Consider the following 26,192-nt stretch of genomic DNA (forward strand, 5'->3'; position numbering starts at 1 on the left):
GTGAAATCTTTGCACTGAAAATTCCAAAATTAAATAAATTACTTAATGTTCAAGATTCGTTTAAGTCATGGAGTGTCCTAGAGTGATTCTTAAACACCTTGAAATTTGAGAACTCCCCTCTAGTTTACAGTTTCTATAAACCACTGTCCTATCCTTTCCACCTAGTGGAGAGACTGCCAAAAGAAACCTAAAACTTTCTGCAGCTTTCACTGACTTTATCAGCCTCTGATTGAGCAGACAAGAACTGACTGTGACTGTGCTTAACACAGATTCTCTTGTTATTAGTATGAAAATGATATATACTGCCCTGACCAGTTTGGCTCAATGGATAGAGCGTCAGCCTGCAGACTGAAGGGTCCCAGGTTCGATTCCGGCCAAGGGCATGTACCTTGGTTGCGGGCACATCCCTAGTAGGGGGTGTGCAGGAGGCAGCTCACCAATGTTTCTAACTCTCTACCCCTCTTCCTTCCTCTCTGTAAAAAATCAATAAAATATATTTTTTTAAAAAAGAAAAGAAAATGATATATACTAATGTTAGAATTGGGACAAACAGAAATAATTTTATCAGAATAGATAACCATTTTAAAACAAGACTTTTAAAGATGAGAATAATTGGGGGAGGAGATGCATAATGGAAAGAAGATATATGTGTGTATACACATATATATACACACACACATACATACACACTAGAAGCCCGGTGCATGAAATTTGTGCAGGGGGGGGGGTCCCCTCAGTCTGGCCTGCACCCTCTCCAATCCAGGACCCCTTGGGGGATGTCTGACTGCCTCTTGCAATCCGGGACCGCTGGCTCCTAACCGCTCACCTGCCTGCCTGATCGCCCCTAACCAGCTCTGCCTGCCTGATCACCCCTAACCACTTCTGCCTGCCTGATCACCCCTAACTGCTCCCCTACTGACCTGATTGCCCTAACTGCTCCCCTGCTGGCCTGATCACCCCTAACCACCTCTGCCTTGCCCCGCACCTGGGACACAGGATTCCCTCCTCCGGCTGGTCACAGGCACTTAGGACCCAGGCTTCCCTTCCTCTGGCCGGCCACAGGCACCCAGGACCCAGGCCGGCTTCGCTTGGGCTAGCGGCAGACACAGAGGACCATGGGCAGGCAGCTTCGCCTGGGGCCGCAGCCGCAGGTGTCCAGGACCAAAGGGCAGGCGGCTTATCCCTCTCCTGGGCCACAGGCACAGCCACTGGCACCCAGGACCGCAGGGACCATGAGGTGTGTGGATTGTCCCTCTCCCAGGCCACAGGTGCAGCCGCTGGCGCCCAGGACCGCGAGGCAGGCGGCTTGTCCCTCTTACGGGCCGCAAGTGCAGCAGCTGGCACCTGGGACCATGGGGTGGGCAGCTTGTCCCTCTCCCAGTTCACAGCCTGGCTGGTCCCCATTCCTCTCTCGTGAGTTCATTTGTGCCTGGCTGGTCCCCATTCCTCTCTTGCAAGCTCATTTGTGCCTGGCAAGTCCCCATTCCTCTCTCGCGAGTTAATTTGTGCCTGGCTGGTCCCCATTCCTCTCCCCGCAGTGTTAAGGGTCTGAGCCGTTACAGCATGATGGCATGAGGGCATGACAACCATTTGCATATTAGCTTTTTATTATATAGGATATATATATATGAATGGGAGTTTCCAAATAGAGAAAGGCACATAAAGAAACAGAAGCATGACCATACATACTCATTCATAAATTCATCAAACACTTATTGACCAACTATAATGTATCAAAACCTATTACAGACACTTGGAATGTATTAATGAACAAAACAGGTAAACATCCCTACCACCTTCACAGAGCTTACATTCTAGCAATGAAAGTTAAACAATACGTATATTGAACACACACATTGTAGAGTATCTTAAGAAAGCAATAAATTTTACGGAACAACAACAACACAAACAGGATAAATAGGTTGTGAGTAAAGGTGGAGTGGGGATAATTTTACAAATGTGATTAGGAAGTGAAGAAGTCAGCCTTGCCAATATCTGGGGGAAAGATCATTTTAGGCAGAGGGAATGGTCAGTGCAAAGTCAGGAGAATGCCCAACATACATGAGAAAGACCAGTGTGCTGGATAGGAATACATGAGGGAATAGAGTGTAAGGAGATAAATAACAGAGATATTAGAGACCAAACTATAGGTTATTTTAAGGAGTCTCGGTTTTTACCATAAAGAGTTCTAATCTGGGGACTGAAATGATCGACTTTTTTTAAGGAATCACTCTGGCTGCTGAGTTGAAAATAAATGAAAGTGAGGCAAAGATAGAGGTATGTTAGGAAACCACCACTGTAGTAATCCAGGCAAGGGATGACCACAGCTTAAGCCAAGTCATGACTATGGAGATAAGGGGTCAGTTCTGGATGTATTTTTAAGGAAGAGCCAACAGGATTTCCTGACAAAACAGTGTGAGAGATAAGGAAATGGAAATAGTGAAACAGTACCAATGTTTTGGACTAACCAACCAGTAGGACAGAAATAAGAAAGAATGAAAATGAGCAGATTTACAAGCATGGGATTCAGTTCAGTTCTGACATGTTGAATTTGCAATTTCTAAGACATCCAGGTAGACATATCTAGTAGGCAGTTGAATATATGAGTCTGGTGTTCAGAGTAGTAGTCTGTGCTGGAGATGTAGATTTGGGAGTCACCAGCATATAGATAGTATTTAAAGCTGTAAGATTGGATGAAATCACCACTTGAGTGAGCATAAATAGATAAAAGCAGCAAAGCCTAACTCCTGATACACTCCAGTATTTGGGGTTAAGGGGAAGGAGTAGGAGAAATACCAGCAAAGGAAAAACTCAAGTGCTCTGAAAGCCAAATGAAAGTGTCTCAAGAATGTGATACTGATTGAATGTCAGTACTGATTATAGACTAAGACTAAGACTGAAAATTTACCATTGGATAAGGTAATGTGGAAGTCAAGAGCTACCATGACAATTGCATTTTGGTACATTGTTGGGAACAAAACCTTATTGAAGTATCTTTTAGGAGAAGGGACTGAGAAAAAAAAAACAAAAAAACAAGTAGACAACTCTTCAGAGGAGTTCTGCAGCAATGGGAAACAAAGAAAATACTTCAGAGAAGAAAATGGATACCAGAATTGGATAGAAAGAAAATTAGGTCAAGATAAAGTCTTGATATAGAGTTACAGTAATCACAACAGTATGGTATTGGCATAAGCATAGATATATATATTAACACAATAAAACTGAGACTCCAAAAATAAATCCTTACATTTCTCATCAATTGATTTTCACCAAGATAATACAATGAGAAAAAAAGTCTTTTCAACAACTGGTGCTAGAACAAGTAGATAACCACATGAAAAAGAATGACTTTTTAAACATATCTCTTACCATACACAAAAATTAACTCAAAATGGATCATAAACCTAAATGTAAACTCTAAAACTATACACCTCTTGGAAGAAAGCACAGTGGTAAGTTTTTATGGCCTTCAGCGGGGCAATGGTTTCTTACACATAACACCAAATATATAAACAACCTAAGAAAAAATATCCTGAGAAACAACCAAGATGGCGGCATAGGTAAACACCTGTACTTGCTGCCTCTCTCAACCACATCAAAACTACAACTAAAAGACAAAACAAATATCATCTAGAATCACGGGAAAGCTGGCTAAGTGGAAGTTCTACAACTAGAAGGAGAGAAAAAAGTGCACTGAAGCTGGTAGGAGGTGCAGAGGTGCAGAGGCGCACGCAAAATGGGCTGGCAACTGGGTGCGCTGTTGTTTTTTTCAATCGGGGGGAGATACAAGCTCCCGATTGCTCTGAACTCCAGTTCCGGGTGAAACTCTGGGGACCCAGACTCATACAGGGAGAAACTGGACTGTCTGGCATTAGGCCAGAACACAAGGGCAGCTTTCTCTCAGAGGTGCTCGCAGCGATCATTGTTCCTGCACAGGGCCACAGGACACAGAGACCCGGGTACCTCTCCAGGGCAGGGCTGACTGACAGCCATTGCTGTTTGCTCTGCCCTGGTGATTCCCTGAGACCCCACCCAAGCTGTGAGAAGAGGCTTTTGCATATGAATGGCCTGTTTTTTTGCAATCTAAAACCTAACAAACTGCAGCTGGTCAAAGAGCGTCAAAGCCTCCCAAAGAAGGCTTTAGACCAGCCGTGGACAAACTACGGCCAGTAGGCCGGATCCGGCCCATTTGAAATGAATAAAACTAAAAAAAAAAAAAAAAAAAGACCGTACCCTTTTATGTAATGATGCTTACTTTTAATTTATATTAGTTCACACAAACACTCCATCCATGCTTTTGTTCTGGCCCTCTGGTCCAGTTTAAGAACCCATTGTGGCCCTCGAGTCAAAAAGTTTGCCCACCCCTGCTTTAGACAGCAGCCTGCATTGCTTCACAGCTGGGCCTCATCTGGGCACTTACAAACCCCAAACAAAGAGGAGGAATCTGCAGTTCTCTCTGTAGCTCCTGCTGGGTGGCCTCAGGCAGTGGCTGACTTTGCACCTCCTTGGAGATCCAGGAGCCAGTGTACCCAGTGGTCAGTGTGAGACCATGCCAGATTACAACTCCACACATCCATAAGCGACACACTCAAGGGGCAGACTCAGTGAGTGCCAAAGCCCCAATGAAGCAAGTCCTGCCCCATAAGGGTGTCTCCAACACAAAAGTTCTCCCATTGTAGACACAGCTGGTCCTCACAGCCAACTGGCCTGGAGGTCAATTCCTCCCAGTGATACCAACAGCAATCAAGGCTTAACTACAAGACTGTGCACACAGCCCACAAAGAGGTGCACCAAGAGTGTCCACCTCAAGTAATTGGGGAGGCTGAGCCACTGGGCCCTACAGGACACCTAGCACACAAGCCACTTTATCAACACAGGGAAGCAGCCAAAATGCAGAGACATAGAAACTGGTCACAAACGAAAGAAATGGAGGAAAGCAAACTACTGGATACAGAGTTCAAAACCACAGTTATAAGGTTACTCAAGAATCTTCTAGAAACCTCCAAGAAATTTAGTGAGACCCTCAAGGATATGAAAAAGGACAAATCAGAAATTAAGCATACACTGACTGAAATAAAGAATAATATACAGAGATCCAACAGCAGACTAGAGGATCCCCAAGATCAGTCAAAGATTTGAAATACAAAGAAGCAAAAAACACCCAACCGGAAAAGAAAAAAGAATCCAAAAATATGAAGATAGTAAGGAGCCTCTGGGACAACTTCAAGCGTACCAACATCCGAATTATGGGGGTGCTAGAAGAAGAGAGAGAGCAAGATATTGAAAACCTATTTGAAGAAATAATGACAGAAAACTTCCCCTACCTAGTGAAATAGACTTACAAGTCCAGGAAGCACAGAGAACCCCAAACAAGAGGAATCCAAAGAGGACCACACCAAGACACATCATAATTAAAATGCCAAGAGCAAAAGACAAAGAGGGAATCTTAAAAGCAGCAAGAGAAAAACATTTAGCTACCTACAAGGGAGTACTCATACGACTGTCAGCTGATTTCTCAACAGAAACTATGCAGGCCAGAAGGAAGTGGCAAGAAATATTCAAAGTGATGAATAGCAAGAACGTACAACCAAGATTACTCTACCCAGCAAAGCTATCATTTAGAATTGAAGGTCAGATAAAGAGCTTCACAGGTAAGAAAAAGCTAAAGGAGTTCATCACCACCAAACCAGTATTATATGAAATGCTAAAGAGTATTTTTAAGAAGGGGAAGAAGAAGAAAAAGGTAAAGATAAAAATTATGAACAAAGTGACAACAAATACATATCTATCAACAAGTGAATCTAAAAATCAAAATGAATAAAAAAATCTGATGAACACAATAAACTGGTGAATATAATAGGATCAGGGGCATAGGAAGGGAGTAGACTGACAATTCTCAGGGGGGAAAGGGTTGTGGGGGGTGCGGGAAGAGATTGGACAAAAATCTTACACCTATGGACGAGGACAGTGGGGGGTGGTAAGGGCATGGGGTGGGGTGGGAACTGGGTGGAGGGGAGCTATGGGGGGTGGGGGAGGAACAACTGTCATAATCTGAACAATAAAGATTTATTTAAAAATATATCCTCAGGTGAGCATTAAAATTTTTTTTTAATCAATAAAAAGAAATGAAGTACTGATACATGCCACAATATAGAACCTTTAAAACACTGTGCTAAGTGAAAAAAAGGAGACACAAAAGACCACATAATGTAGAATTCCATTTATATGAAATGTCAATAGGAAAATCTATAGAGACAGAAAATAAATTAGTAGTTGTCTAGAGCTGAAAAGGGAGGGGGAATGTGAAGTGACGGCTAAATGGTAGAGTTTCTTTTGGAAGTGGGAGGAACAAAAATATTCTAAAATTAGAATTTGGTAATGCTTGTGCAATTCTATGACTACACTAAAACCACTGAATTGTACACTTTAAATGAGTGTATGTTATATTAATTATATTTTCAAAAAAATCTGTTGAAACACATGAATAGAATTTTGTGGGGGTTTTTTTTCCCCTCAGATGGAAGAAAACACAACATACTTTTTATAGGAATAATCCAGCAGAAAGTGAAAAAAACAAATGATGCAGGTGGGGGCGATTTAGCAAAGTTCTTAAGGTGAGGAGGTATAGAATCTAGTGCACAAATAGAAAGAATGGCTTTAGACAGAAGCACAGATAGTTCATCTGTAAATAAGTCAAGAAAGCAGCATATATGAGTGTAAATGCTGGTAGGTAGATGTGATGGTGGAAGTCCTTGCATGTTCTCTATTGACTGCTTTAACTTTCTCAGTAAAATAAGGTTATTAGCCAAGAATGAAGATGGGGGAAAGGTTTTAAAGATAAGGAAAGAGGAAGAAGAGAGTGGACAGTTAAATAACTAGAATATTCAGCACAATTCAGAGCTTGTCGTGAACTGAAAGTGAGACCCTTCACATGGTTTCTCCAACCACATTTAGCTACTAGGGTATGGGCAGATAATAGAGTTGTATTTAACCAGTGCTTGGGTTTTAGCCAAGGGATTATGTTAAAATAAGGGAGTAGGGGGAAGGCAAGGAGTTGAAGATGCATGCAAGGGAGTGATTATAATAACTGAATGTGGAATTTAAGTTGAGAGAAAACAACAGGTGAATAAAGGGCAGTGGCAAAGTAGGATAAACAAACTAGAGGTCCTGGTAGAGTTTAAAGATGTGTTGATATTGAGGAACTAGAGGAATGACAAAAAAGAACCTGAATTTAAAATTATGGAAGAGTAAGTGGCTATAATGAGTCTAGGATATGACCAGAGGAGAGAATGACTTGAGATAACATGGAAGACAAAAATCAATGGAAGAAATGAAGTCAAGGCATTGAGAGGCAGAATATTGGGTATACAACCACTAAGAATTCAAAATAAGTATGGAGTTAGAGCCCGGCTGGTGTGGCACAGTGGCTGAAGGTCAACCTATGAACCAGGAGATCATGGTTCAATTCCCGGTTGGGGCACATGCCTAGGTTGTGGGCTCGATCCCCAGTAGAGGTATGCAGGAGGAGGCCGATCAATGATTCTCTCTCATCATTGATGTTTCTATCTCTCTCTCTCTCCCCCATACTCTCTGAAATCAGTAAAAATATGTATGTTTTAATTTTTAAAAAATAATGTTAGAAAGAGTAATGGTAAATCAAGAACTAAAATTAAGACATTTTTAGAAAAAGAAATGAGGGGTAATAAAATTTAGGGCTCAGTAGATGATATCCACAAAGAGTAGTGAGACCCAAATATAATCTGATGACATGAGATTCAAAGGTGGGTATTTTTTAGAGAAGAAAAAGGAAGAATGTCTGGAAGCAGAAATGAGAAATAACATATCTACCCTATCTTTATGCCCAATTGTCTGAGAGCTGTGAGAGAAAAAACAGCTAGTTTTTAAGATGATTGCAAGGGAAGAGTGTCCTCATAAACAGGCCAGTTTCCACGGAGCAAAAGAGAAAACACTCATAGAAAATGATAAGGATACATGGGATTTTGATGAAAATGGACTGTGAGCCAATTGGCCTGGAGGTCATTCCCTCCAAGTGTTAATTACAACAATCAAGGCTTAACTACAACAAGACTGTGCACAAAGACCACAAGGGGGTGCACCAAGAGTGTTTTCCTCAGGTAATTGGGGAGGCTGAACCACTGGGCCCTAGAGGACACTTAGCAGAGAAAACCACTTTATCAACACAGGGAAGCATAAAAAATGCGGAGACAAAGAAACAGGACACAAATGACAGAAATGAAGGAAAGCAAACTACTGGATATAGAGTTCAAAACCACACTTTTAAGGTTTTTCAAGAACTTTCTGGAAGCCTCCGATAAATTTAGTAAGATCCTCGAAAAGACTGGTGAGACCACCGATAAATGTAGTGAGATCCTCAAGAAATCTAGTCAGACCCTCAATGTTATGATAAAGGACCAACTGGAAATTAAGCATACACTGTCTGAAATAGAGGATATTATACAGACTCCCAACAGCAGACTAGAGGATCACAAGAATCAAGTCAACGATTTGAAATACGAAGAAGCAAAAAACACCCAACTGGAAAAGCAAAATGAAAAAAGAATCCAAAAATACGAAGATAGTGTAAGGAGACTCTGGGACAGCTTCAAGTGTACCAACATCTGAATTATAGGGGTGCCAGAAGGAGAGAGAGAGCAAGATATTGAAAACCTATTTGAAGAAATAATGACAGAAAACTTCCCCTACCTGGTCAAAGAAATAGACTTACAAGTCCAGGAAGCGCAGAGAACCCCAAACAAAAGGAATCCAAAGAGGACCACACCAAGACACATCATAATTAAAATGCCAAGAGCAAAAGACAAAGAGAGAATCTTAAAAGCAGCAAGAGAAAGAAAGTCAGTTACCTACAAGGGAGTACCCATACGACTGTCAGCTGATTTCTCAACAGAAACCATGCAGGCTAGAAGAGAGTGGCAAGAAATATTCAAAGTGATGAATGCCAAGAACCTACAACCAAGATTACTTTATCCAGCAAAGCTATCATTCAGAAGTGAAGGCCAGATAAAGAGCTTCACAGATAAGAAAAAGCTAAAGGAGTTCATCACCACCAAACAAGTATTATATGAAATGCTGAAAGGTATCCTTTAAGAAGAGGAAGAAGAAGAAGAAGGTAAAGATACAAATTATGAACAACAAATACACATCTATCAACAGGTGAATCTAAAAATCAAGTGAATAAATAATCTGATGAACAGAATGAACTGGTGATTATAATAGAATCAGGGGCATAGAAAGGGAATGGACTGACTATTCTTAGGGGGGAAAGGGGTGTGGGGGATGCGGGAAGAGACTGAACAAAAATTGTGCACCTATGGATGAGGACAGTGGGTGGGGAGTGAGGGCGTAGGGTGGGGTGGGAACTGGGGAGTTATGGGGGGAAAAAAGAGGAACAAATGTAATAATCAGAACAATAAAGATTTAATTTTAAAAAAAAGAAAAAAGAAAATGGACTGTGACATTTAGAGAGCACAATAGAAAAGTTCAGAAATTAAGGAAATACAAGGGTACAGAATAAGGAATGTGCAGAGAACCATGAGGATTAAAATCCAAGAGATTAAAAGCACCCTGGGAGTATGGGACTTCTTATAGAGACTGACATAAATAGGAATAAAGGGCATAACGAGAGTGCTCAGAGTGTCTTCAAGCCTGGTGACTTCCCAGTGTTCAGATCCTCGGACTTTCCTCACCTCACAGCATGGCCCCCAAACGCCAGTCTTCGCTTCTACCCAAAATGAAGAAATCAAAAGCGCCTCCAGCCCCCAAGCTGGAAAAGAAGCCAACCCCTCAGGACTTGCCAAAAGGAGAAAAAGAATAGCAAGAAGCAATTGAACATATTGGTGATGTACAAAATGAAATAGACTTAATGAACAATCGAGTGAGGAGATTTTGAAAGTAGAACAGAAATATAACAAACTCCGCCAACCATTTTTTCTGAAGAGGTCAGAATTGATCATCAAAATCCCAAATTTTGGGGTAACAATATTTGTCAAACATCCACAAGTGACTGCACTGCTTGGAGAAGAGGATGAAGAAGTGCTGCATTATTTGACAAGAGTTGAAGTGACAGAATTTGAAGATATTAAATCAGGTTACAGAATAGATTTTTTTTTTATGAAAATCCTTACTAAGAAAATAAAGTTCTCTCCAAAGAGTTTTATCTGGCGATTCACTTTCAAAGTCCACTGAAATCATATGGAAATCTGGAAAGGATTTGACGAAACGTTCAAGTCAAACACAGAATACAGCCAGCAGGAAGAGACAGCCTGAGGAACCTGAGAGCTTCTTTACCTGGCTTATTGACCATCCTGATGCAGGTGCAGATGAGTTAGGAGGAGTCATCAAAGATGACATTTGGCCAAATCCATTACAGCACTATTTGGTTCCTGACATGGATGATGAAGAAGGGAAGGAGAAGATGATGATGATGATGATGATAATGATGAAGAGGAAGGGTTGAAAGATATTGATGAAGAAGGGATGAGAATGAAGGTGAAGATGAAGATGAGGAGGGGGAAGAAGAGGAAGTTGAAGGAGAAGATGACTAATGAACACTGATGGATTCCAACCTTTTTTAATTTTCTCCAGTCCCTGGGTTTGCAGTCTCCCCCCCCCCCCGCCCCCCCTTGTGCTCAGTCGCCTTGTTTTTGAGGTCTCTTTTCTCTCCTTTACACAATAGTTCTCACCTTATTTGGGGGGCAGGGAGATACCTTCAGCAGAATACAATGGGAAAAGACTCTGTGCCCCTTTCTGTTCCAAATTCATTTTTACCCCTTCCTGTCTTAAGAAAAACGTTATGAAATCAACACCACCGTGCTCTGTGGGAAAAAAGAAAAACCTTCTGCTCCCTTAGCTCTGCTGGAAGCTGGAGGTTCCTAGGCCCCAGTGTAGTAGTGCACAGAATTCTAGCTTTGTTCTTCCTTTCTCTGTATATTGGGCTGAGAGATTACACTATGTCTCTATGTGAATATGGACAGTTAGCATTTACCAACATGTATTTGTCTACTTTCTCGTTTAAAAAAAGAAAAAAAAAACTTTAAAAGAGGGAGGTAATAGAAGGTCAGCAAAAGGTGGGTTTGAAATGTTTGGGTGGATTAAGTGGGCATTTTGACAACATGGCTTCTCCTTTGGCATGTTTAATTGTGATGTTTACTGGACATCCTTGCAGGAAATACAATTCTCCTAATGATGACTTCAGCCATGCCACTTGATGGAACAATCAGCAAAACCTATAGGATCTTATTCGGAATTGACATTTCTCTATTGTAATTTTGTTCCTGTTTATTTTTAAATTTTATTTTTGTTTCACTGGAAAGATGCTGCTGTTTTAAACATTAAAAGTGTACAAGTTGCTTTGTTACATACAATAAAACTAAATGTGTATATTAAACAAAGGGGGGGGAATAATGAGATTAGTCCTGATGAATTTAGACAAATGTTATGGGTAGAAGGGATAAATACTCGGGGGGCTCCACTTTGACCCTTTTAAATGGATGTGAAGAGATGATGAGCAACATATTCTTATTTCAGTGTAGTGTACAGACCCTAAAGTGAACCTTAATGATTATCCCCTCCTAGAGTCACATCTTTGAGTACAAGCAGGTCCATGACTTGTTTCTAGCCAACAAAATATGATATATGTGATGGGATGTCATTCTCTTGGTTATGTTACATTATATAAGACTTCATCTTATCAGACTAGAGTGACAGATATTCTGAAGACCTGATGAAGTTAGGTGAGCATCAGGAGAAGGCTACATGCAAGGAACTGTGGATGGCATCTATGAACTGAGGGCTATCTCCAGCTGATAGCCAGCAATGTCAACAACTTGAATAAGCTTGGAAGCAGATTCCTCCACAATCAAGCCTCTAGATGAGAATACTGCCCAGATAACACCTTGATCACAGCCTCATGAAACCCTGAGCAAGTGACTCGGTTACTGATTCACAGTAACTGTGAAATAATAAATGTGCAGTTTTTCAAGCTGCTAAGTTTGTAGTGATTTGTTACACAGCAATAGAAAAGTAATGTATCTAGTATGAGAGGTTCATCTTGACCCAGTGAAGAAGGTGAAGATAATGTAGGGAAGCCAGGCAGTGTGACCACAGAGTCTCTCTTGACTCCATTCAATGACTGATAAAAGGCTAAGGGGTGGTGGTCTCAAAAGAGTTGGATGTTAGTCAGTAGATGACTTCAGCTGGAGCAAATGGCACATTAGAGGATAGCACTAAAAAGACAGTTTAGTGGGTAAGTACATGAAGACTCTATACATTCTGTTTAATTTTTCTGTAAACCTAAAACTGCTCTAAATAAGAGTCCAGAAAAAAAATTTTTTAAGGCAATCTGAGGTCAAATCATGTAGGGCCCCACATTTCCACACTACTAAATAGCCAATGCTTAATCCATGTGCACATTTCTAAGGAGAGTAGACCTAATAAGACCTCTGCTTTAGGAAAATAATTCTAATTACAGTTACAGCGCAAAAAAGAAGAAAAAGGTAAGTGGATAGGCCACTATATTATTTCACAGGAGTACCTGAATTAGGACAATTTAATAGGAATGAAAAGGACAGACCGGTAATCTCCTGGAGGTATAAGTGACAGGATGTGGCAACTGATTAGGTGTTAAAAAAAAAAAAAAGAAAAGAAGAAGAAGAAGCTTTTGAGCTAAAGAGGACACAGGTATTTCTAACAAATGACACTAAGAGGATAGAAGGCAATATTTACCATTAATTGGGATTAGAAACAAAAAGAGTGGTTCCAGAAAGGACAGATAATAAGCTCTAAAAAAAAAAAAAAAAAAAAAAAATAGTAAAAAGAAAAGGAGAAAGGAAAAGATTTAAAAAGGAAATGCACAAGAAAAAAATAAAGACAGGCGTTACAGTACAGAAAATGTTTTTTCAGTATTAGAGATAGGTAAACTGCTAAATACAATTATATCTCCTCAATCCCTGGAGCTAAAATTTTTATCCATTTTCAAAAGAAAAACTTATATTAGAAATAATTCAACAATTCAACTCAACACTTTCCACCCTGCCTCTATTTTTACACATAAAAAAAAAAAAGAGCCCTGGCCGGTTTGGCTCAGTGGATAGAGCGTCGGCCTATGGACTGAGGGGTCCCAGGTTCGATACCGGTCAAGGGCATGTACGTTGGTTGCAGGCACATCCCCAGTAGGAGGTGTGCAGGAGGCAGCTGATTGATGTTTCTCTCTCATCGATGTTTCTGGTTCTCTATCCCTCTCCCTTCCTCTCTGTGGAAAATCAATAAAATATACTAAAAAAAAAAAAAAAATGATGCCCAAAGAGATAAGATGGTTTGCCTAAAGTTACCAACTAATCAGCGCCAGTGTCTGGAATAGAATCCAGGTTTTATGACTCTCAGTATGAATTATCTTTATGTCCTGAATTATCTTAGTTAGAGGCAGCTCTTATTTTCATAAATCAATTACCTGTGTCCCTTTATGGTCAGAAATAACAATGTGGGCATACCAAAACGGGGCATTTTCTTCTCCTGGTTCTTCTTTCTGCCAGAAAGTACAGATCTTACTATATATATGACAGAAAGGATTCTTCTGTATAAATGACAGAAATTATATATGGCAAGAACTAGCAGAACAGAAAAGGTCCAGGTAGCCTATCCTTGACGAAAATCAATATGACAGTAAACTAAAGCCCTGAAAAATATCACTAATGATTTGTATCAGCAGCTCCACACTCCCCCAACACATATATGTCCCACCAGAAGATATGAATGCCATCCTGTCTGAAGCCATGAATGCCATCATCAGTGGCTGAAACTAGTGAAAACCAAATTGCAGTATGCATTTTTAACTGTTACCTAATTTAAAAGGGAAACATTCTCCATAAATACATACCAAGTCTCAAAGATGAACGAATTCTTCTAGTAATTTATACATTAAATTTTAGAGGATAGGCCAGGGAACTCACCCATCATGCTCAACATAAGTTCATTAGGAAAATGCATTTTAGGTCGAACAAAAAAGTGATTTCAAAACTCAAGAGTATCCATTTTTTATAACACATCTCAATTCACATTAGCCATTCACAAGTGCTCAATAGCCTTCCATTATACTGCCAACAGACTTAGTTTATACTGTGACAACTCCCTTCTCTGAGTTTAGAATATAGAGTGAATATATAAATTATTTAAATTATTTGAATATTTAATTGTTGCTTTCCTTAAATACCCTAAAGCAGGGGTGGGGAAACTTTTTTCTGCCAAGGGTCATTTAGATATTTATAACATCATTCGAAGGCATACAAAATTATCAACTTAAAAATTAGCCTGCTATATTTGTTCAAACATTTGATTAATTCACCGTTAATGCCTTGGCAGGGCCAGACAAATGATTTCACGGGCCTTTATACAGCCGCAGACCAAACATTCCCCACCCCTGCCCTAACATGTCCATTCAAACAGAAAACTAGATATAAAAGGAAATCTAAAGACACTACTAGCAAAATGGAAAAGGCAAAGGTTTTATAGAAAACAAATGCGTTAGTAAACCAGTTCTGCCACTTACAAGCTGAATGGCCTTTGTCTCAGATTTTTTATTAGAAAATAGCCATTTTGAATGTTATAAGAATCCAATAAGATAATATAGATAAAGCACATGACACAAAGTAGACAACTTGATAAAGAATACCATCACTGATTTAAAAAAAAAAAAAAAAGTAAAGTTGCTCCTGTCAAGGTTAAACCTATTTCTTGCTAGTAAAATCTTCTAAAAAATTATATGAAAACTTTGTTTTATTCTTTATCAGTAGACTTCAAGTCTTTTTCACATCTCCACCCCCCCAAATGAAACTGACATTTTTACATGTCAAAACTGGTCCACTTATTAGCCATTTAACATGGTTCAATCTGAAATTTACTTGCTCAATTAAATTGTAGTGATACCAGCCTGGGTTGCAGTTACTACACATAAGCAAAGGATGCTAAATGAGGGCTTTAAATTTAAAAGTTCATTCCTATCTTAAGGCTTTTACTTTATACAAAGCTCTTCCAAAAAATTAAAAGTTAATATAATAAATCTTGAAAAATATTTCCAAGTGAAATTCTACGTAATATTTTTTAATCCTCACCTGGGGATATTTTTTATTGATTTTAGAGAGAGGAAGTGAGAAAGGAAGGTAGCAAGAGGGAGAGAGAAAGAGAGAAACATCAATATGAGAGAGAACATCAATTGGTTGCCTTTCTTATATGCCCCAACCAGGAATTGAACCCACAACCTAGGTATGTGCCCTGACCAGGAATCGAACACACAACCTTTTTGGTGTATGGGACGATGCTCCAACCAACTGAACCACCTGACCGGAGCTCCTGCATAACCTTTTAAAATTATTTCCTATACTATGAAAACATATATCTGAAAAAGGTGATCAAATAAGGATCATTATCCTGATATGTACAACCAAGCATACAACTCTAGTATTGTTAAGAGGATGACTAATATTTCAAGAGCCAACAACTGTTTAAAATTAGAGACCTCATAAGTATGATATTTAAGTAAATACTCAAACAGAGAAGACAAAATTATTTGCCAGAGAAATTTTGAAGGAGAATTCTCAACAGAACCTACCTCAGTAGTTCTCGAAATTGGTTCACAATGAAAGGGCTAAAATAAAAACAAACAACAAAACTGCCCTAACTATAAGAGATTAGGGTACTAATGGATAGTATAATAAAGTTCCCCAGGTTTTTCTAATATGCATCTAGGGTACAGAATCCCTGTTCTACAAGGATTTTTACTCGTACTCCTACATTTTATAAATCAATGAATTTTGAAGAGAAGAATATGTTCCTAGGCCAGGTAAAGTTCCAGAGGTTCTAGTCTACCAGCAGCTAATACTATTTAGAATAACATAATTCAAATGACAATCATACAAATATTCATGGTACAGTTACATACATAGGTCTCTTTCATTGTAAGAAAACATCACCCTACATTACCATGAAGACAACACCTATACCCAAAAAACAAAAACAAACAAAAAAAAAACCTCCCTCTCCTATTTAAAGAACTGCAGTAAGATTTACATATTAGAGGGATTGTTAGCAACTTAATTTGTAGAACATAAAAGAAAATTTGCAGTATTTCATTAGGACCATCAAAGTAAGTTTCGATTACTACTGATATTACTTCCTGTTTAAAAAAATTAAATTGCTAAATTCTAAATAAAATACTAACAGCCTGTTTTAAATAAATTTAACCATTCAACTAAAAAAAAACATAATTGGTATATAATTGCTATTTAATTTCACTTTTAACATTTAAAAGTAGTTCAATTAAGAATAATCTTACTGTTCTAGAATCCGAGAATGGATTGTATTCATCAAGTCCTGGTGGAACATTTCTTGTCACCTGTGTAACAGATGGGTCCTGGAATAAAATGTGAAGGGGAGAAAAAAAATTACTTATCCTTTAAGACACAATTTACAAAGCATTTGCTTTATCTGTACTTTTGGTCACCCAGCAAAGCTAACAGAGGAAAATAAAGAAGATTATCAGATTTACTTAGTTCCATTTCAACAAAGTTGAAATTTAAACACACAGCCTTTGCACCCTCAAAGAAAAACAAAAGGAGACTGGGTTAGATGCAAATCAGACGCCCGCAATTATATAAAGACTGAAAATAGACCACATCTTAATAGCTGTGTAACTGATTGCACAAGAGCATCTTAACAAATCTTGGAAAACCCCACCATCCTTTCCTTCAGACTCCACACAGAGTTCAGGTTCCCCCACCCCCCCCCCTTTTTATATCTTCCATCAGTTTTCCCTAATACAGATTCCAAGTACCACTTTACAAATCAATGTCTTGTACAGGTAACATCTAGAGCACTCAAAATTGAGTACCTCTTACTTGTTTATTCTACTCCAATACTTCCACTGACCATAGTTAATTTTCCCACATAACCCTGGACTGTCTCCCCTTTCCCAAGTATAATAGATTACCTACCACACTATCCCAGCTTTTCAAATCTTTTAATATTAGGCCTTCCTGCAAATAACTCAATCAAAATAACCTAAATATTTACCCTACTAGAGGCCCGGTGCACAAATTTGTGCACTTGGAGGAGGTGTCCCTCAGCCCGGATTGCGAGAGGGCGCAGGTGCATGATTGGGGCAAGGGAGGGACATGAGAGGTTGGCCAGCTGGAGAGGAACCACGGGAGGGCTCCAGGGCGTGTCTGGCCTGTCTCGCTCAGTCCTGATCAGCCAGACCCCAGCATCAAGCTAACCTACCAGTCAGAGCGTCTGGTGGTCCGTGCACTTCATAGTGACTGGTCGACTATCTGCCCCCTGGTGGTCAGTGCACGTTATAGCGAGCGGTTGAGCGGCCTTAGCATATCATTAGCATATTATGCTTTGACTGGTTGAAGGGCCGACCGGACAACTGGACACTTAGAATATTAGGCTTTTATTATATAGGAGGATATATAGGATTTCTCTGATTCTGAATGTAATTATGAATATGAAACACAAACACAATGAACACCTCAACTAAATCACCTACATAATTAATGTGAAAAACATTTGCAAACTGAAATGTAACCTCATTGGCCTCCATATCCTTACTTTCAAACGTTGGCATACATCAAAATCAAATAAAACACCGACTGTTGCACCCCACCCCCAGAATTTCTGATTCAATAGGTCTGGGGGAAGGCCTGAGAATCTGTATTTCCCAGGTGTTGTGGTGCTGCTAGTCTGAAGACCACTGCTCTCTTTTCTATAAGGTACCTTCTCCTATTTATCTTCCTCAACACAGATATAAAAATTACCTTTAAAAAATTAATAGCTAACCTTGTCATTCCCCTCTTCCAACTCCTCTCCTATGTCCCTCATCTATTTCAATTTTTTAGAGGCTCTCCACTAACTATAAGATAACATACAAATTCCTTGAAATGAGATACAAGGCTCTGACCATCTTACCCAGCACCTGCCTACCTTTCCAGCCTTATCAACTTTCTCATAACCACCCTCACCTTGCCAAATCCTTCTGCCTTAACCAAATGAAACCAGCTACTGATTAACGAACCTCAAACTTGGCAACAACAACAAAAATTCAAGTAGTAAGGATAAATTAAAAGTACAGCACAGACAGAAAATAAAGGTCCTAGGCTTGCTCCACAAGAACATGGGAAGGAGGGAATGAAATCATTCTACTTCCCAGGATTCCCCTCCCAAGCTTTCTAAAAATGAAGAGCAGGAAGATTATCAAGAGGGAACGTGTGCCTTCAGGAGAAAATTAAGAAAATAAAAATATGAATATTGTAATCAAATTTTTAGATTTGGCATTGCTGCAGTTAATTTAGAACTGGGTTTATAGTCAGCAAGTGAAGACTTAGTAGATCCAGATAGTGACCAGAAAAAAGAGCAGTAGGTACAGCATCTGAAGGGAATGGCAATAACTAGAGTTGCCAATGAATCACCAAAGCAAAAACAGAGCACACAGAGTTACTAGTTATTCTAGTTAGTGAGTAATATCTTGTTGTTACAGGAGTTTTCTTTCATATGGTACTGCAGAACCTTAAAAGGTCCTCAAGGTGAAGAGAAAAAGAGGAAGTGTGAGGGCACAAGAGGGAAAAGAGGGCAACAGATCAACCCTCTAATCTTCATTTGAATCAATGCAACTCAATTTTTTCCTGTTTTATACATATTGATTTCATGTGAAAATGACTTCCACCACTTGGTGGAAGGAAGTTGAGGGCAGGAAGGTGTGGCTTGAGGAGACAACTTGTTAGCTTCCAGAGAATGAATTCAGTACAACTTCAGTGATTGTTGGGCTACCTTCCCTCCTACAAGAATCCTAACAATAGATTTCTATCACCTAAGGTAACCTGAGCCCATCTTCATGCCTTAAAACTGGAACAGGTGAAACCAATATTCTCTACCATTTTGTATTCCATTAAAACTCTACATAAAAAGTTTGTGCCATTAACTATCTATAATAATAAAAGCATAATATGCTAATTAGACCGGACAGCTGAACAGTGGAATGACTGTCCAGACGACCTTCTGGACGAAGCCGGGGCTGCCAGGGCCTAGCCCCTTGCATGAATTTCGTGCATCAGGCCTCTAGTATTTAAATTTAGTAGGTATGAATACTTACTGCTCACTAGCATACATACTGATCCACAACACACTCACTAATCAAAAACTGCTGTTAAATTACTGTTTAACTCATTTTACCCTTTTTTCTCTTTCCCTTCAAAAAATGAGGGAGAATAACACAAATATAAGTCTAGTCTTTAATTTATCCTTTATTTTTCTTCGTATTAGATACTCCCTACAGTTCAAAAGTTAAAGCCAACTTGACAAAACTTAGCTGAGGGGTTGGGCTGGGGGGAGACCTCTCTCGATAACTAAATTGCATCTCTACCTTCAGTTATCCTTTTCTCTATGTTCAACTGCTTCCTCTCGATAGGATGGCTCACACCTACATTTCAAGTCCCAGTCATATCTAAAATGCACACAATCAAATAAAAACAAAAACATTCATTCAACCATATATCACCCTCAAGCTTCTATCAGCCCCAGCTCTCTCCTTCCTTCCTTCCTTCCTTCCTTCTTTCCTTCCTTCCTTCCTTCCCTCCTTTTCCTTTCTTTCTATCCACTTCTCCACCTGCCCCCCAACCCTAGATCAAGATGCTAGTATTTCTCACATGTAAATTACAATAGCCTTTTTACTTGTCTTCTTCCCATCTTCTGACCAGCTCCCCAATCTATTCTTCATGATAAACCAGAATGGGGAGTTTTTCAAAATACAAACCTGCTCATGCCAGATTTGATTAATGTGAGAACAAATGTATATTAAGTTTGATTTATACTCTAAGTAATCAAAGAGCATATTTTAGGTCTTTAAAAATTAAAAAAAAAAAAACACTTGGGAATGGACAATGAATGACTGGTGAAATGATTTATGGGACAGGAATTACAAAGATGGATAAATTCTTACCATCTAGATAAATGACTGCTAAAGAAGAAGGCGAACTTAAAATCAGCAGTGCCTATTGACTCTTTTATCACCCAGAGATTGAAGGATTTTTATGATTTCTAGTCTAAGATTTAAGTCTTTAATCCACTTTGAGTTTATTCTTGTGAATGGTGTAAGAAGGTGGTCTAGTTTCTTTTTCTTTTTTGCATATATCTGTCCAATTTGCCCAAAACCATTTATTGAATAGCCTATCTTACCCAATTATACGTTTTTGCCTTTTTGGTCAAATATTAGTTGGATATAGAGGCGTGGGTTTATTTCTGGGTTCTCTATTCTGTTCCATTGATCTATACGTCTGTTTTTATGCCAGTACCATGCATACATGCTGTTTTGATTATTATGGCCTTATAGTAGTTTGATATCAGAGAGAATTATTCCTCCAACTTTGTTCTTCTTTCTCAAGATTGCTGTGGCTATACAGGGTCTTTTGTGACTCCATATAAACTTGTGGAATATTTGTTCTAGTTTCATGAAATATGCCATTGGTATCTTGATAGGAACTGCGTTGAATCCATAGATTGCTTTGGGTAGTATAAACATTTTAATGATGGTAATTTTTTCTATCTATGAACATGGTACATGCTTCCACTTATTTGTATCTTCAATTTCTTTCTTCAGTATCTTATAATTTTCCAAGTATAGGCTATTTACATCCTTGGTTAAATTTATTCCTACGTGGGGTTTTTCGATGTAATTGTAAATAAGATTGTTTTCTTAGTTTCCCTTTCTGAGAGCTCATTATTGGTGTATAAAAATGCAACTGATTTTTGGATATTTCTTTTGTATCCTGCTACTTTACTGAATTCACTTATCTTTAGGGTTCTCTATATACAGTATATCATGTCATCTGCTCCTTTAATATATGAAATACCAAAATACCACTAAATGTGCCAAGCAAAAATTATGTGAACAAATTTTAAAAGGTCTTAGTAATTAGGTCATATTATAAGTATTTAACTTTTAAATGTAGTTTTACCACTTAAGAGTAAATGTATAGTTCATAGAAGATTTTCTTATGAAACCAATTCTGGCTAAACAAATAATCTACTCTTGATAACTTGGTAGGTAAGCTCCCCAGGTCAGTACTTAAAATCATAGTACCACCAAATCTAAGCATTCTCTACAACAATATATCTGGGGAGGGGGGGATGGAGGGGGAAATGTTCAGAATTACAGTTGTGAGACCAGAATTCACCTCCTGCTAGCTTTCCATGACTTCAAAAAGTAATCATAACATTAAGAACAGACTCAAATATCATAAAAAGAACCTCTGGCAAGAATATAAAATGGTATAGCCACTTTGGAAAACAGTCCTCTTCAAAAATTACCGACATTAAACAAACAAGTGTGCACAACTTTCCAAATTTAAAGAAAACTTACATCACAAGGTAATCTGTCATAAAAATAAACAGCTCTCATTATTACCCTCAGTTCTTATGATATATAAAAAGCCCTAAACTTTGGAAGACAACCAATAATTTGTATGTTTTGTCTTTGTTACTATTTCTGTTAATACCCAAAAGTTAATAAAAATTACAGTCTGCCTTAGAAAATATAGGCAATTTAGGGATGAAATAGGGAGGATAAATAATCACATCTTGCAACCAAAGATAATCTTGCACTGTTATTTTAAAAGCTTCCCATCTTTGTCTTGATTCAGCAGGGAAAAAACAACTCCTGGAACTGTAAAAAAATGTAACCAACAAACAAAACAACTATATACAGAAGGCAGATAAATTAAGTAATTTGTCTAAGGTCACCTAGCTAGGAAGTAAGAAAGCAAACTTGATAGGCGGCCTGGTTCTAGAGCCACCCTTTTACCTACTCCCCTCTGCTAGTGGAAGACAAAGCTCTGCAAAGTTCATTTACTCCTTCCTCTAACCCAGCCGTGGGCATGAATAAAACAAAACAAAACAAAAAGACCGTACCCTTTTATGTAATGATGTTTACTTTGAATTTACATTAGTTCACACAAACACTCCATCCATGCTTTTGTTCCGGCCCTCCGGTCCAGTTTAAGAACCCATTGTGGCCCTCGAGTCAAAAAGTTTGCCCACCCCTGCTCTAACCCCTCTAACACCAGGTTCAAGACACAGAAATGTTTGTCTGCAATACATATAGTTCATAGAATATTTTCCTGAAAACTCAACTCTACATGGTGGTTAAGTACCCCTGAGATTCAAATATAAACATTTCCATAAAAAGTTGTTTTAATCAAATAGAAAAAGCATGTAATATACTTGGTTTTAGTTTTGAAAATACATTAATTTGCATTTTTACAATATGCCACTTACTTGCAAGCAAATTCACTAAAATTTATGACTCAGATGCCAAAAAATAAGATGACAAGATTGACTAAATCAACCTAAAACAAGTATTAACAGCTCTAGGGAAATTGCTAAATGGTAGTAAAATTACACTAGTATACCAACTCCTGGCCATGACTAGCCAATATTCCTACTCTTTTCCCACCACTTTCCACTTTCATTTCTCACCACTTTCTATATGTATTCCAAATGCCCATATGAGGATTCTAACCACCATTAGAGGATTCCCACAAGTAAAATGGCTGCCAACAGCATGCATACAACTAGGCCACTATATTTATTGTGTAATAATGTTTCTACAATATCCATTGTTTTGACTGATAAGCAAAAACCTTTAATAGCTACACATTCTAAGTCACTTGCATTCAAGTGTTGTATTTATCTCTCCTTGTTTAACTTATCAAGTTAAAATTATCAGTGTATAGCTATTACAAATCCCTTCTTCCTAGTTTTATCCCACCAATACTCAATGTTTGATCTCACAACACTCATGCAAAACACCTTACAATAATACACTTATTCCCTTGTTTTATTAGTTTAAGAGGTTCCAATATGTATTCAGTAATTCATCTGTATTTTGTAAAATAAATGGAAGTGTTTCTTTTATGGAAAAAGAAAAATCAAGTTGGTAATATTGATAGTGTGTTCAAAATTATATTCTAAAAACAAGTGTAAAACCCATTATCACATTGTTTCTTAAAAAAAACAACATCTTAAAGCAAGCAGAGATTTAGAAGCAGTTGCAACACTAGCTCTGGCAATTTTGAAAGCTGGGCAAGCTAACATATATATACTCTAAGGACAATCATCAGGTATTTGGGAGCCATTCTGCATGAAATATAAAGAGCTTTTTAGATAAAATATTCCATTTGTTTAGCAAGATTAAGAAAAAGTACAGAGATTTTTTAAAAGGGTGCCAAGATCATTCAATGGGGGGGCGGGGGGGGAACAGTCTGTTCAACAAATGGTGTTAGAATAACTGGATATCCACATACAAAAGAATGAAGTTCGACCTTACCTCACACCATAAACAAAAATTAACTCAAAGAGCTAAAACTATTAACTCTTAGAAGAAAACATAGGATTAAATTTTCATTACCTCAGATTTAGCACAGGATTCATAGATACAATATCAAAATTCAAGCCACAAAATACAGATAATTTGTACTTAAAGTTAAAACTTTTGTGCTTCAACGCACATTAACAAGAAAGTAAAAAGACAATATCAACAAATAGAAAAAAATATTTGTAAGTCATACACCTGGATAAAGGTCTTGTACCCAGAATATATAAAAATCTCTTACTACTTAATAACAAAAAAGTCAACCCAATTTTAAAATAAGCAAAGGACCTAAATAGATATTTTCCCAAAGATATACAAATAGCCAATAAGCACATAAGAATATGCTTCAACATCATATAGCCATCAAGGAAATGAAAACCAAAACCACAATGAGATACTTCACACCCACTAAGATGGCTAGAATAAAAAACAGATAATAACAGGTGTTGACAAGGATGTAGAGAAAGCAGAACCCTCATACACCTCTGGCAAGAATGTAAAATAGTGCAGCCCCTCTGGAAAACAGTCCAACAGTTCCTCAAATCATTCAACAGTTACCATATGACCTAGCAATTCCACTCCTAGCTATATACCCAAGAGATTTTAAAACATGTGTTGAAACAAAAACTTGTACACAAATACACATAGTAGCACTATTCATAATAGTCAAAAGGTAGAAACAACCCAAATATCCATCAACTGAAGAACTAATATTACTAATTCTTAAAAGCACCCACCAGGGAGAAGGAGATTATTGGATTGCTCTGTGTATAGGTCTACAAAGACTTCTTGTGGCAGTTCTTGCATAAGGAAGGAGAACAGGGGCTCCATGCTGGTCTACCATGTGAAGTCAGAAGTTATAGGGCAGTACAGGCTGCCTCAGGAGTAACAAAACAAACAAAATAAAGGTGGTAAGACTTGGCCCTGTCTGCACGGCTCATTGGTTGAGCACAGACCCAGAAACCAGGAGATCGAGGTTCAATCCCCCTTCAGAGCACAAACCCGGATTGTGGGCTCAATCCCCAGAGGTGGCGGGGGAGGGCGTGCAGAAGGTGGGCAATCGATGATGTTTCTATCTCTCTCCCTTCCTCTCTCTCTAAAAATCAATAAAAACATATTTTTAAAATTTATCTTTATTGATGAAAGTATTACAGATGTCCCCTTTGTTTTTTTCCCATTGACCCCCTCTGCCCCGCACCCTCCACTCCCAAGCCTTCACCACACTATTGTCTGTGTCCATGGGCTATGTATATATGCATAAAGTGATAAGATTTGGTACAAAGTCAAATCCAATCACCCTCCACTTCATCTTTTACTTCCCACACCTATTGAAAGTTGGGAAATTTCCCCTATGTGATTTAAAAACATCTCTACCACCAAAAACTAAATACAGGTTTAATTCTATCATGTAGACCTATACTCTACCATTCAGATCTATATTAAGTCTAAATACAGATTTAACTCTATCACGGTTTTCACAAGAAAATGTTACCTTGCATTACCTTTTGGCAATTCTGGTTGAATGAAACAAATTCTGGTCACCTCAAATGCTGGGGGAAGGGAGGGATTATTTTTTAAAAAAAGATGCCAGGTTTCACAGAAGTTGGAATTCTTCAAGACATGGCAATATCTCTTGTAGCTCAAGATCAGTTCTAATAAGGGACAAGAATTCTAGAAAATAACCCTCAGAAGTCCAGGCCAGATGATTTCTTCTCTAGTGTTTCATAATTAAGATAATTAGGCTCTTTCCTCATGTCTTTCCACAGTTATTCCCACTACAACTACCTTTCTTTCTTTCTTTCTCCTTCTCTCTCTCTCTCTCTCTCTCTCTCTCTCTCTCTCTCCCTCCCTCCCTCCCTCCCTCCCTCCCTCCCTCCCTCTCTCTCTCTCTCTCTGTCTCTCTCTGCTTTCATTCACTTTCCTGATAGCACAGTTAGCTATCTTTGTTCCTATTGGGGCAAAATTTTTGGACTAAACAATTTTATTTGTTTCTGATAAGCTCAGAGACTGGCTTTTCTTGGGCCGGGTACTTTTGGTAAGACCAGTCAGCTGAGGCCAGTGTGGCAAGGGTCACACAACAGAGGACATGATCACCTTTGTGTAAGCAACCACTAAGGGCTATTCCCTCAGCAGAAACTGAGGCTCAGAGCATAGCAGGCCCCTAAAACATGAAGCCTCCTTTCTAGCTGAGATGATCAGACTCAATCCTAATACCAACACATTAAAAGATAAGAGTTTATTAATTCACAAAATGGTCCATACTGGTACAAAAATGTAATTACAGAGTTCAAAGTACAAAAAACTTAAGATACAAAGATGTCTACCTCAGCCCTAGCCGCTGTGGCTCAGTTGGTTGAGCATCGTTCCATGTACCAAAAGTTCACCAGTTTGATTCCCAGTCAGGGCACAACCCGAGTTGTAAGTTCAATACCCAGTAGGGGTGTGCAGGAAGCAGCAGATCAATGTGCGCCCCCTCCCCTCCCCCTCTCGCCACTCCCCCCCCCCTCTGTAAAATCAAAAACAACATAAAAAAAAATCTCTACCTCAGCATCTCTGATAGGTCATCCCAATTCTGCTTGAATTCCTTCAAGTACTGGGGAACTCCATTACCAAAAAAAAAAAGCATTGTCAGGCTATTCTAACAGATGCTTTTAAATCTTTGTTAGGACAAAAGTATTTCAATGTAAACTCTGACAATTAGCCTTAGATCTTTTTTTTCTCTGAAGCAAAATCAGTTTAT

General features: G+C 38.6%; 1 protein-coding gene and 1 pseudogene across 3 annotated transcripts in view; one reads left to right on the forward strand and one right to left on the reverse strand.

Moving 5' to 3' along the window:
* Nucleotides 1-26,192, reverse strand: part of SCAMP1 (secretory carrier membrane protein 1) — a 79,588-nt gene that overhangs the window by 43,668 nt on the left and 9,728 nt on the right. Inside the window, exons 2-3 of one of the 3 annotated variants that reach the window (XM_059694249.1) lie at nucleotides 16,364-16,441; nucleotides 13,487-13,561 (exon numbers count right to left, since the gene is read on the reverse strand). The exons of 1 other annotated variant lie outside the window; for it this stretch is intronic. In XM_059694249.1, coding sequence (XP_059550232.1) covers nucleotides 13,487-13,561; nucleotides 16,364-16,441 — 153 coding nt within the window. The remainder of the gene's footprint in view (nucleotides 1-13,486; nucleotides 13,562-16,363; nucleotides 16,442-26,192) is intronic. One more of the 3 variants, XM_059694250.1, reaches the window with a different exon arrangement.
* On the forward strand, nucleotides 9,734-10,709 carry LOC132233493 (protein SET-like; annotated as a pseudogene).

This window comes from Myotis daubentonii, chromosome 4 (genome assembly GCF_963259705.1).
Source record: "Myotis daubentonii chromosome 4, mMyoDau2.1, whole genome shotgun sequence".
NCBI lineage: Eukaryota > Metazoa > Chordata > Mammalia > Chiroptera > Vespertilionidae > Myotis > Myotis daubentonii.